The sequence below is a fragment of the Orbicella faveolata genome, unplaced genomic scaffold, assembly GCF_042242905.1.
Source record: "Orbicella faveolata isolate gen_17 unplaced genomic scaffold, um_ofav_v1 contig_26, whole genome shotgun sequence".
Classification (NCBI taxonomy): domain Eukaryota; kingdom Metazoa; phylum Cnidaria; class Anthozoa; order Scleractinia; family Merulinidae; genus Orbicella; species Orbicella faveolata.
In genome coordinates, this window is record NW_028301554.1 from 13,939,158 (window position 1) to 13,951,961 (window position 12,804).

General features: G+C 37.4%; 1 protein-coding gene across 4 annotated transcripts in view; it reads right to left on the reverse strand.

Moving 5' to 3' along the window:
- LOC110058830 (spatacsin-like) overlaps nucleotides 1–12,804 on the reverse strand; it is a 58,668-nt gene that overhangs the window by 15,152 nt on the left and 30,712 nt on the right. For 2 of the 4 annotated variants that reach the window (XM_089295389.1, XM_089295388.1), the window contains exons 26-36: nucleotides 12,598–12,757; nucleotides 11,934–12,095; nucleotides 11,081–11,327; nucleotides 10,487–10,635; nucleotides 9,915–10,002; nucleotides 9,304–9,336; nucleotides 8,012–8,127; nucleotides 7,389–7,496; nucleotides 6,758–6,944; nucleotides 6,143–6,357; nucleotides 4,355–4,492 (exon numbers count right to left, since the gene is read on the reverse strand). In XM_089295389.1, coding sequence (XP_089151515.1) covers nucleotides 4,355–4,492; nucleotides 6,143–6,357; nucleotides 6,758–6,944; nucleotides 7,389–7,496; nucleotides 8,012–8,127; nucleotides 9,304–9,336; nucleotides 9,915–10,002; nucleotides 10,487–10,635; nucleotides 11,081–11,327; nucleotides 11,934–12,095; nucleotides 12,598–12,757 — 1,603 coding nt within the window. The remainder of the gene's footprint in view (nucleotides 1–4,354; nucleotides 4,493–6,142; nucleotides 6,358–6,757; nucleotides 6,945–7,388; nucleotides 7,497–8,011; nucleotides 8,128–9,303; nucleotides 9,337–9,914; nucleotides 10,003–10,486; nucleotides 10,636–11,080; nucleotides 11,328–11,933; nucleotides 12,096–12,597; nucleotides 12,758–12,804) is intronic. The other 2 variants (XM_089295391.1, XM_089295390.1) reach the window with 1 other exon arrangement.

The following is a 12,804-nucleotide window of genomic DNA, read 5'->3' on the forward strand; positions in this document are numbered from 1 at the left end:
TTGAACACATGGACACGTGGTCTGTTTCAGTGGTCTGTTTCAAGTAGAACTTTTAAACGCCATGACAGCTCTCTTTTTGTCGGTATTAATTACAACACAAAGGGTTCCTTTAAAGCATGTACCCCCCTGAGGTTCACATTGTGCTTCTCACATTCAAAAAGCCTTCTAAATCGTTTCTAAATTTTGTGTTTGCGTCGCTTGGAAAAGGCAGAAAATAAATAGACTCGATTTTACTGGCTTCCCGCATTGAATGAGTTTAATTAAATCTTAAGAGTAGCCGGAAAAAGCAGAATAACCACAACGGAAACTGGAGCAGTATTCACTTAAATTTGTCCTTTCTGCCAATTAAAATACGTTGAACATGAATTTCATTTTAAACTTTCTTGTCAACTTTACAATAATTTACGTTCCAAGTTTTTTGCCGATATAAACGAGAGATATCCCAATTTCAATGACTTCGACAAAAATTTAAAAATTATTTTTCTCTTTAATAATGGTGACCCTTTTATATCTCGACTGTCAGCTGCTTATGTTCATTTATGTATGGATTTCAGACAGTCTCTTGTAATTTGATGAAATATATAAATATATCTACACATATATTTCTATTACTATTGTAATTAAATTTATTTATTTTATGTAGTTACATTTATATATGGGAATACTGAAATAAATTGTTGTTGTTGTTGAGTATTTGATTATCCATGAACAACAGTCAGTGTTGGCTCGATTACCAGCCGCTGTTCGGAAAAAGAGCCCGCGCTCCTCCCCCTCTTCTCGGGGAGGAACGTAGACCGGACTCGAGAAAGTGGCGGAAATCGAGCCTACAGTCAGTGAGAAAACATCGATTTACAAGGACCTTACTCCTTATAACGTACGCAGTCTAAACCAAAGTTGACGCGGTGAACGAGACTTAAATAACGTACCATTACCATTATGATTCAGTGTGGTTTGTTGACTTTTTTTGTACCGGCGCGGCAGTGTCAAAGTCCAAGCAAAATCACCACCTTTTTCGCACTTATTGTTTTCAGCAAAAGCAAACAAATCAACATGTTTCATCCACGTATAGCTGTTTCAGAGTGTTTTCGTATTGCCTAAAATTGCAGTGAGGAGTTGATATAACCAATTCTTAAATTTTATGGCATTGACGTTGGCGAGTTTTCAGAATTTTTACAAATTTGTCTGGTGTGTGTTATACTTTGCAAAAGAGAGACTGCTCGCAGTCTAATCAAGTTAACGATACAAACCCAATCTCGTCAGAGTTCGGTTTTGACTTGGTCAAAGCGTGAAAATAATACGGGTATGGACTATGGATAAGCGTGAATTTTGATTTCAGTTTTTAACTTTTCAGTGAGGTTTTCTGTTTATGTTTTCCGTCCTCTACGAATTATTTTCCGGAAAGTAGTGTCAGGCTTTGCTTTCCGTCTAATCAGAGTTCATCGACTGTGGTTTGTTTTGCTTGTTTCAGTTGTTAGTTTTCTTGGCTGAGCGAATCAGTCTTCGATTCGAACTAAAAATATTCAGCAATTGAAAAGGAAAAAGCAAAGCCGTCCAATACGGGTTCTCAAGTGAAGGAAATATGTCCAAGCCAGCGTTAACCCAGCCGCTGTCTCAACAGCCCAACGTCTTACCGATTGAGCTACGAATGCTAAGTATCGCTTGCAGTGAAATTCTGTGTATTTATAAGAATTTGTCCACGTGGCATACATGTGCGTTTTCACGCCATTCAGCGAAGCGATCGTAAAATCGATGATCATTTCAAACAAAGCTTGATGACGAACCAGAGCAACAATTTGCAGCAAATCGTTTCAATCAATTTTAAAAAACAGCCGTCCAAGACGGGTTGTCAAGTGAAAGAAAAATGTCGAAGCCAGTGTCGAACCAGCGGATCTGACCAGCGTTGTTCGGCGGCTGACCGGTTGTGTCGAACCGGTCTCTCGACAAAACGTTAGTTTATTCGAACATAATCAAACAGCATTAATTTTGTAAACATAATATATACTTGTATGTAGCGGTCGCTGATTTAATTGGGCGAATCTTTCGATACACACGCTACTTTACTAATCGAAGGCGTATTTTGATGCGAACTTAATGGTTTATTTTAGCACTAGCAGCATCGATAATACGGCCTATTTTAATGTTTTGGTTTCAAAAAGGAGATAAATCAACAGGAAAAAAGGGGCTGATGTTGTGTCGAACCGGTCTGACGACAAAATATTAACGTTCGCGACGCGCAGCGCTTTTATCGCATGTGCGAAGGAGACAACATGACTGCCTTCCATAAAAGCTCGAACAACTGGGTCGCTGATATTCGCTTTTTGAAAACGCTGCATGTTCAAACGCTCAAACTTCGCTTTAAAAAGAGACCTTGAAAAGTTTATCGACCGCGGCATCGATAAATGGGCGAATCTTCCGATACACTCGGAATGTTATTAAGCAGTATTAAGTGATTTAGGGCCTCTTTATGTGAGCGCGGTAACCGCGCTGGCTCGACTGTGTACTCTGCTTTGCTTGTTTCAGTTGTTGGTTTTCTTGGCTGGGCGAATCAGACTTCGATTTCCAACTAAAAATAATTAGCAATGAAAGGAAAAAAAAGAAAAGCCGTCCAAGACGGGTTGTCAAGTGTAGGAAAAGTGTCCCTGTCAGTGTTGAACCAGCGAATCTGACTAACGATATCCTATCAATCTTGCGCCTTACCGATTGAGCTACGAGTGGTAATGATCCGTTCGCAATGAAATTTTGTGTACGCAAAAGAATTTGTCCGCGTGGCATACATGTGCGTTTTCTCGCCATTCAGCGAAGTGATCGTAAAATCGATGATCGTTTCAAACAAAGCTTGATGACGAACCAGAGCAACAATTTGCAGCAAATCGTTTCAATCAATTTAAAAAAACAGCCGTCCAAGACGGGTTGTCAAGTGAAGGAAAAATGTCGAAGCCAGTGTCGAACCAGCGGATCTGACCAGCGTTGTTCGGCGGCTGAAATCGACAATAGGTTTTTCTTGTTAACAAAAAGAAATTCAAAAGAAGAGCAAACGGAGGAAAAGAAAAAAAAAAAAAAAACCAGGGGAAAAATTCGGGATTGGAACCGACACTAAGAAAATTATCCTTCACGTACACGCGCTTTTATCACTTGCACCACGTCAACACGAACTAACAACTGCATTGAAAATTTAAATAATTGTTTTCTCTTGTTCCGCCTCGTTGCGTTCATTGTGCACGCTTCGATATTTTGTCCTTGTTTTTCTCAGAAACAAAGCGCAAAACAGCCAAAAAAAATACAGGAGAATGTTTTACTACTAAATTGAAAAGCACATGCAACAATTCAGGCACTTTTGAAGAAAAAAAATTTCACCCGAAAAAGTCACTTACGTCAGTCTTGCACCAAGCCATTCAATTAATCGATGACCAGGTAATCAATGAGTAATCAACTGATTAGTCATTGTTTATTGGTCATCCATGACCTATCGATGAACAAAAATTTTGTGGCCCATTGATTACTTGCTTTTGTCATTGATTATTCATTGATGCTATTGACTAATCACCACCCCTTTAATCCACATTGATTACTCATTGTAATATACACGTTGTAATATGCTGTACATCTATTACAATCTTCCAGCATTTTTCTAAATTATATACTTTCCTGCTATAAATCATTAGGTGACTGGTTTAAGAAGATAATAAGAGGAATTAACACAAAGAATTTATTATTTTACATGAACTATACCTCGGTATGGTTTGTGTTGCCACGAGAATACATTGATGTCTAATCAATATCGTCAACGACCAATCAGTGTCATTGATGACTAATCAATGGAATCAATAACTTATCAAGACCAAAAATTCTGTGGTCCATTGATTATGCATGGATTAGCTGTTAATCATCAGTAATAATGACTAATTAATCAAATTATTAACCATCAGTTACCCATTGATAACTCATAGATTTCATTGATGTCATCAATGATGTCATTGAGTAGCAATGTCTAGCTAAAAGGGGTAAAGATAATTATTAATATTTCTTCACATAAAGATACGATTTTTATCAATGAGAAAAATATTTCCGCTTCATAGAAGTTTATTTAATAATTACAGTTTTTAAGCCAGCGTTAATTTATCAACTGATCTCCCCAAGAGCATTGATGTACATTTTGTCCCTATGACAAAGTTGCATGTCCCTTAGTCTGGGGTCTCATTTCATTGCAAAGACGTGCATTCTCATCTTGATAACAACATCTTAAGTAGCACTTTTGTGTTTTTGCAATTTTGTGATTTTAAAGAACAAATCATATCTACAGAAGTTTGGAGAGTTTGGAGAGCCTGACATAAACTGTTTATATCATGCTGGTTACCTCAAAGAATGAGCCGACAGTATCTGGTTTGCAACCATGGCCTCTGAAACACTTTTCTGCTTTGTGCCAGAATGCAAGTCGTCCTTGCTCTATCTGCCATAGCATGGAGTTCTTCGCATTTTCCAATTCTGCTTCAACCTGGATATCAGAAAGTGCAAAAGTCCAAATCTTGCAATCAGTTAGCTACAGATGGGTCACTATATAAAAGCAACTGTTGTCACAGGCTGTTTGACTCGATATAGCAAAGACTAAAAGACAAAATATGAAACGAAACATTCCACTGTTAATTTACCCTTTTCCAATAAAGAAAGCATTTAATTTACTAGTTTTTCTTCTCAGTACAAGAGCATTTGCACCAGCAGATGCAAGGGTCAATGGTTCAAAACTCACTGAAGCCTGAGTCTTTTCAAGATTTTCACCAAGAAAACTTTGGGGGAGCAAAAACATTTTCACCCACAGTACACTCTTACTAATAATCGTGTCAGGAAACATAACAAAACATTGCTGCAACAAGGAGTTGTGTGTGTTATTGTGCTGGGGGTCAAACTGAGATTTAGAGGTGAGTATCTAGTGCAGACAGTTATATGAGCCGTAATACAATGTACTTTAACATCATGAAAATTCCAGGGTTCAATGTTGTCTTTATCTGCAGTGCATTCTCCACAAAACATATGGGAAATTATTGAATGCAGCCTACGTTTCATTTTCAATGACAACGACAGTAATTATATGCAATTACTTAATCGTGTGGGACGACCAGCATTATTTAATGGGCGTGTACATTATATCCTCATATTAGTATATAAATCTCTTAATGGGCTGACCCTGGAATATAATACCAATATGTTTAGTTATAAAACCCACAGCATACAATAAATCTATGTACTATTGGTAGACATTCCCTTGTTATCCCTCGTGTTAATGCCACTAGATACGGCCTGCACTCTCTATCTTACCATGGAAGTAAACTATGGACCTCCCTCCCCAATACCACCTGGTCACTACCAACAGTTGCAGCTTTCAAATCAACTATTCGTAATTTAGAATTTGACACCGACTGCTATCCCTTCTGAAGATAGTTGTAAATGGTTTGATGCCACTGCATTAATTACGTAATTGTACATATATATATATATATATATACTTATTTTATTATTCCATATCCATCTTATTAATTTTTATTTATTCATTTATTCATTTTCTCGAAGATATTAGCAATTTTGCTATTTTAAATTTGAGGTGAAATAAAGGGTATTGTATGCATTGCATTGCATTGTATTGTATTGTATTGTATTGTATTGTATGGGAAGTACATGTACCAACAATCAATTATGAAACAACATTTGGTATTTTCTACATAAGCAATATGACCTGGAGTCAGTATTCTTATAATATTTAAGCTAATGAGCTTTTTGCAGAGCTTTCCTGTAAACCATCACCTGACTTGGACTAGCCTCTTATCACAAAGGGTTGCCCTAATTTTCAGATGAGGTCTAGAGTTAGGTTTTTAATTTTGTCTTTTACCTGACATCATAAATAAGATTTTTTTTATTCCTTTTGTTCAGTAATCTATCTGTCAAAACTACAACTCTTATTAATCATAAGTAATAACATTACTACTGTTGTTGTTGATAGTTGAGTATACTAAACGAGACAAAAAAGTCAAATATAATTCCAGATGTTTTGACGTACCCTTCATCAGTAGATCATGTAATGTCAAAACTGTTCACACTGTTGTTTTGTTGATGTTGCAGTTGTATTCTGCTCAGTTGTCCAATTTCTACTCACCTCTTTCCGTGTAATGTGATCACCAGACAGTTTCACCAATTCAGCAAACTTTCGAGCCTCTGTAAAGTGTTTAGTGTTAAGCAATGAGAGCAGCACCCTTTCCTTCTCAACTTGGCTGTCTTCACTTCCCTTCTCCAGCATTACTTCAAGTCTCATGTCGGTGTCTGTGCCATGAAGAACCGTGCTCACTTCATGCAGTTCATGATAATCAGGCACTAAACAAGAATAGAAACTGCTAAGAGCAGGAAGACAGTATGCAAGTCACACCTGCTTGGGTTTGGTTAGAATTGTGAGCATGTTTTCTCTTCCCCAGTACAGAAATGGCTACAGTACATCATGCTCTTTTTGCCAGCTTCAGAGCTGACTAAATGCAATAGCAAAATAAGACACAACAGAGTGCTTTGAAAGTCGTTGAAAAACACTATATAACATGCTCTGTCCACATGCAAACGCTCTGTCTACCTTGAGAACTACACTTAATACAGATGCTGTTTGTCGCTGCTATTGATAGCTATATGTATGTTATCATGTCTTTGTCTGATACATGTAAATTTATACCCTTTGTTAACTCAACTCAGTAGCTATTACAGTGTGATTGTCATTCATTCTACATACCATTACACAAGAAGTTTCTTCCAAACATAGTTCGTGCCAAAATTGCTAAAAGATGGTGTTGTTGGTGGGCACTCTCACAATGTGTAAGCATTTGTTTTGTGACTTGACTTGTTAGTTCTTCCAGCCACTCTAACGTCCCAATCTTGAGCATATCCACGTGCTTGTCTACAGCCACCTTCATGGCCAGCTGACAATGTAATTGATAGAGATAAACAAGTTGTAAAATTTCAGATGGTTTAAGAGAGTGGCCAAACAAGTGCAACATGCTGTGTGCAAGGATGTTGCAATACGCAAGTGAATATATGAAAGATCATATATTTGAACTGCGACTGGCCATGGCCTGTCAGTGGTATATTATGAATTCATAATGTGACCAGCTGCCAGTTGGCTTGATAGCTCACTTGGCAGAGCACTGCACCGATATCGCAGAGGTCATGGGACCTTCAAATCCCATTCAAGCCTAACTTTTTTCAGGCTTTAATTTCACAGCTGCTTAAGTTGTGTATATAACTGCAATGATCAATCATGTTTTCAAAGTTGCAATATGTTGGTTTGAAATGTTGCATGCATTTGGCTGTGCATCTACATGGCAACATAAGTTTTCAGAAAGAAACACTTCTCTTTCACATACCTTGTTGTAAGATAACTTGAAGGCAATCAAATATTCCTTGCAAGCATCATAATCAGAATGCACCAGAAATGTTTCATGGAAATGAAAAAATTTAACCAGAGGACTGGCCTGTGGGAAGGGATAATATAAGCAAGAGGGTTACTAGCATGGTAAACAATTGTAATTTATGCCATCTTTTTACAACCCTTAGTTCTATAGCATTTCCAGCCACTGGATCAATGCTGCTACTAAGACAGAGCATCTTTAATTCCAGAGTACCCAGAAAAGATTGCCTGTTTTCCTCTGAATGGAGAGGGAAACATAAATTAAGCATTTAAAACTCTGTTATCAATCTTTTTTCTTGAGGCATATTTTTCTATTGAAGTGGAAAACTTGCCATCTTAGAACTACATGTAAGAAAGCAAAATCCAAGCAGAGCTTGCTTGATTTGCTACTGAAGCCCATAAAAGGTATGTTAGCCATTCAGACCCAAACTCACTTAAAGGTATATTTTGCACTTTATTAGAACCAAAATCATTCCATGTGCAATTTAATGCAACAGGTCATCTGACTTTAAGTTGATAAGACTTCAAGTAATGCATAAGTACAGTGTTGGGGGTACATTTCAAAATGAACAGACTCACTGGATCAAAAATGTAAAATGCTTTGGCCAGAGTGTGTGCAAGTTTCTCTCTCTTATCAACTATTGCTAAGATGAGTGCTGTGAGGTCCTCCTTCGTCCACTGATGCCACTGAAGCTCTGTTTAAAGATAGAACACAGCTTCCTTGAGTAAAAAAAAAAAATGATACATGGGAATTTGACCAACAGTACAGGCTTAAAAGAGTGACTCAAGCTCATGACCTAAAGCCCCATCTAAATGGGAAATGTTTGGTGACAATACTCAATCAAACATTGTGGTCACCACACATGGCCAAACAGTATGAAACATGTTTGATCACCATCCAACTGAACAAAATGTTTTACACTGTGTGATCAAATGCTATAGACATTCAAATTTTATTAAAAAAGGTCAAACAGGTGTCCAGGTGTACAAGTGTCCAAACAGGAAAATGTTTGGTCACCAAACAATAATTGATCTTGTTTGAATGGTGGCCAAACATTTCCCATTTCACCAGGGCTTAAGGACCGAGTGCAGTGAATGGTTAAGATGTAGTGGTGTTTTATGTACTACTTTTACAATGTTCATTCTTCTTGTTTTTTCTCTGCTTTTTCTTGTTCTGGGTTGTTGTGAAAATGCTTTGGTGAGTGTATTCTAAATTAGCCAAACTAAAAGAATTGCTATCATGTGCAAGGCCACTCAGCATTTTCCAGGCCTACTTATGTCAAACTCTGCGGCTGTCAGCTAGTGCTACACACGCCAGCGGAGGTACTGTTCTCTAATGAAAAACTCCAGTGCATTTTTCATTCTCAAGGAGACTTTTGAAAAAAGTGATACTATGTTAGATGACTCTGTAAGTTTAGGAGGCCTTAACACCTAATAGTAAAAGCGTTCTTGGTTCTTCAAGGTCTCCTCGCATCACCAATTTAGTGGAAGCTTTTTTTAAAAAAAAAAAATTGTAATTTTCTGCTGTAGGACAAATAAGTTATAATAAATAAATAATAAAAAAAGACGAAATAAAAACCTAGCCTAACAGTGAAGAAACCACCTAAATAATGGATTGAATTAGTAGGAGTATTAGCAGTAGAAAGAAATATCCGTAAGATAATATAATGGGTACTGTGCATGATGTGAAGATGATCAATCATACAATAATACTGATTGAAGCTTTAAACAGATTTCTAATGAGGTAGTTTAAAATCTTTAGTTATTAGTTAAATATACCGAGCAACCTGCACCGGTAACTGATGTCTTTGACTGAATAAAGAACATGTTGACAGTTGTGCAAATATGTATTGAAGAAAAAGGAATCATACTTTGTATATCCCAAGACTCTCGTTGATGACTTCCTGTTAATTAATAGAGTGTTAATAAATAATATATTAGTGATTAATAACAAAAAACCCTAATAGTTGGCTTCTCAACAGTCTGAGGTTGGAATTTATAATCAGCTAATTAGATAGATATATAAGAGGTAGTTTCTTTATACTGTGCCTCAAATCCTTTACAATACAGCTGTACAAGGACAATAATTGTTGTACATAGAATGGGGCAGAAGTTGTAAAAGGAAAACTTGTTTACTGCCAATTTTGCGTGGACTGCTTAAGAAGTACAACACCACTCTCTGACTATTTTCCAGTTAACATGATGTGCCTTTATAGTAACAAGTCGATGACCATGAGATACCTTTCATTGATGATTGCCAAAATCTCACAGTGAAAGTAGTGCATTTTTTTAACACAAACGTTAGCTTAGAAACTAAAAGATGTTTGTTTTATACACATAGAAAACAACATCCAACAAAAAGTACAAAATAATTCTGTTCAATACATACAAACTCTCCAAGACAGGATAGCCACTACATGGACATACACCACGTCATGTAAAACCAGTTGACCATGAACAATAAAAACTCAAACCTCTTTACCTGAGATAGTTGTTACAGCAGGTTCCACTACAGAGGGGCTCACTGTTGAGCACAGCCAGGCACATAAGCAATCTAGCAGCTTGGCATCCTAAAAGGCAATAATTACCTTAGCTAACACAACACTTCAAGTACACATACCTTTTTCCAGGATATCAATAAGAAGAGTATGGACTGCTGGGGCAAATACAAGTTAAATGCAAGCTTTCATCTTATTCTATGCACAAATTAATGTTTTCCCCTGTTCCAATGAGTATTTCCTCTCCAGTAAAGGTGACTCTGTTTCAATGAATTTAATTATCTTAACTAATGGTTTATTTTCTAGTAAGTACCGATACTCCAGTAAGCACTTTCAATTGAAAGCCCTTTAATAGATATTAATAATTTCAAATATTGATTCTGAGAAATATTGTTAAAAAAGGGATCTTGCCCAGCCGACCCTGACCTTAACTATCTGATTCCTCTAACCCCTATGAATGGAATGGACTGTGCATTTTTTCCTTGCCTGAGCATTAACTTAAATCATCAAGAAAACAGCAGGTCTTGCAAGGCCCCATTATGCACCCATGACTTACCTGGAAACAAGCAGCCAGTACTGACAGGAGCGACCTGTGAAGTGTTATTGAATATGCCAGTAAGTGCCTCCAGGGGACCTCAACTGATTGGCATTTGAACAGAATGTCAAACAGATTGTGATGTACCTCTTCGGCATCAAGAAGCACTTCTGAAAAACAGAGAATCAAGTGTCAGTAAAAGTATATGAAGTCTTTTCTTATGTGCCAATGGATTTAGTTGTTAATCACACAAACTAATCATGGACAGCACTTAATAAAATAAGGGTGTCCAGACATTAACTGAGAGTTGAAAGACTTCTATCATTAAGTTGGTTCAATTGCTTGCCTGTTTTAGAACATGTGATTCTTTCTAGTGAATGGTTCCAATATGAAGCCAAATATTACAACTTCATAAGCACTTGAATATGACTAAATTACAAAGAAATACTTAATATGAAACATCATATTTGTCAATGGAAAGCAGTTCATTATGGTCTGCATTACCACGTCTCTGACTTAATAAAGATCAAGTATAGCCAAGCCTTAATATTGCATGACCTACCCAACAAAGACAGATCAGAGATTGATACCTTAGAGAAAACGGGAAATCAGTACCTGGGCAGTCAACAGTTATTGTTGGCCTATTATCAGTCTCGTGTTCTGTTTTATTGCTATTAGATTCCCTGTCACTGCCATGGTTTGCTCTTTCTTTAGAGCTTTGTTCATCTTCAGCACTACTGCTACATGATGGATGAGGAGCTGGCTCTTCCTTTATACTTTGAGAAGACTGTGCAGTTGTGGTTGCAACGAGACCCATGCGAGAGTAGAACTGGGCACGGACATCCCTAGAAGGTGTTACCGCCTGAAAGGTAGGCCAAACTCATGTACTATCAGTAATATCAAACTTTACAACCTGCACTGTACTAGTCCTGGTAGTTACAAAACATACTCCTCAACATTCAATAGCTCTTATGCTGTGTCCACACTTGGTGCCTGAGCACTGGTGCCTAGGCACTTGCACAAAATGGTGTTGCATTCAGACACTGGGTACTCTAAGTACCCAAGTACCATTTAGTGCCCAATTACTTTGTACCCAGGCACAGGCACTGAGCCCAAATTCTGGTGTGGTTACTTGGAAAAAAGGCGTGTTCAAATCAGTGCCCAGCCAGAATTGTACTTGAGCACCATGCCTGGGCGCCACCGTTAACATAGCCCTAGATAAACTTACCATATCACTCAGTGAGAAAGCAAATTTTTATATTAAAGGATTATAGAATGTAATAGACACTTCCCAACAGAGAATTTGTACAACATTTCATACAAATTTGAAATCTAAGGTAAGAGGTAGGGGTGGAAAGAAAAGGGAAGAGGCAGAGTCTCTGATTTTCCTATGAACTAGTCAGACTTGACATACCGTGGCATTCTACCAGTTAGTGGTAAAAACATGACAACTAAGAAACAAACTTACTTGTTCTCCTGTCCTAACAAGCTTCCTTTTCCGCATTCGTTTCTTGGTGAGTTCATCACTTGATGGATTTTCAACCTTAATCACCTGGACATTGTCAAATGCTAATTGCAAATGTTCCTGGATATAAGCATTTGAGAAGTCATGCTCAATGACATACACCACCTGAAAGTATAGCAACAAAAATATTAGAGAAGTTATAACAAGAACTGGGATGCAGGAGTCATGCAAATGAGCAAAACACGTCTAATAGTAAAAAGGTCCTGAATTTCAGCTGAACATCTCATCCTGAGTAACCTAATTCTGCTAAATGAGGACCATATTGCAGGCAGTTAGGGCTGCCTTAGCATTTCCTGTACATGGTGTGCCCATCTAATCAAAGGTGAGATGTCTTTCCAGCTGAACAAAGAGGACAATGGGTGCTGTAAATGTATGGCTTTGACTGAAGTAGAGATACCACCTCATTTGTGGCACAAATTTGCCGCTGCCCTTCATGCACAACAGAGGGGTTTTTAAGTCAACCAGCTAAACTAATTTTTTTTTATCTTTATGATTTTATTTATTTTTTACTTATGACGCAACAGCCTCTGGTGTGAATACAAGCCCATTTATTTCATTCCATTGTCCTCAATCATTCATCTGTTTAGTACATTACAACATACATTACCTGCTCCTTTGGAAATTGACATGCTTGTGCATGACAAACAAAAGGGAGCCACTTGTCTGCCCTTGCACAATCCTGTAGGAATGTCACTGGGAATTCCATCTTATGGATGCGACAGAATAAAACTACAAGATTCCAGTGCTGCCCTGCTTCAAATGATGTCCTAAATTAAAAAAAAAAAAAAGTGAATTACAAATGGATAATTAATAT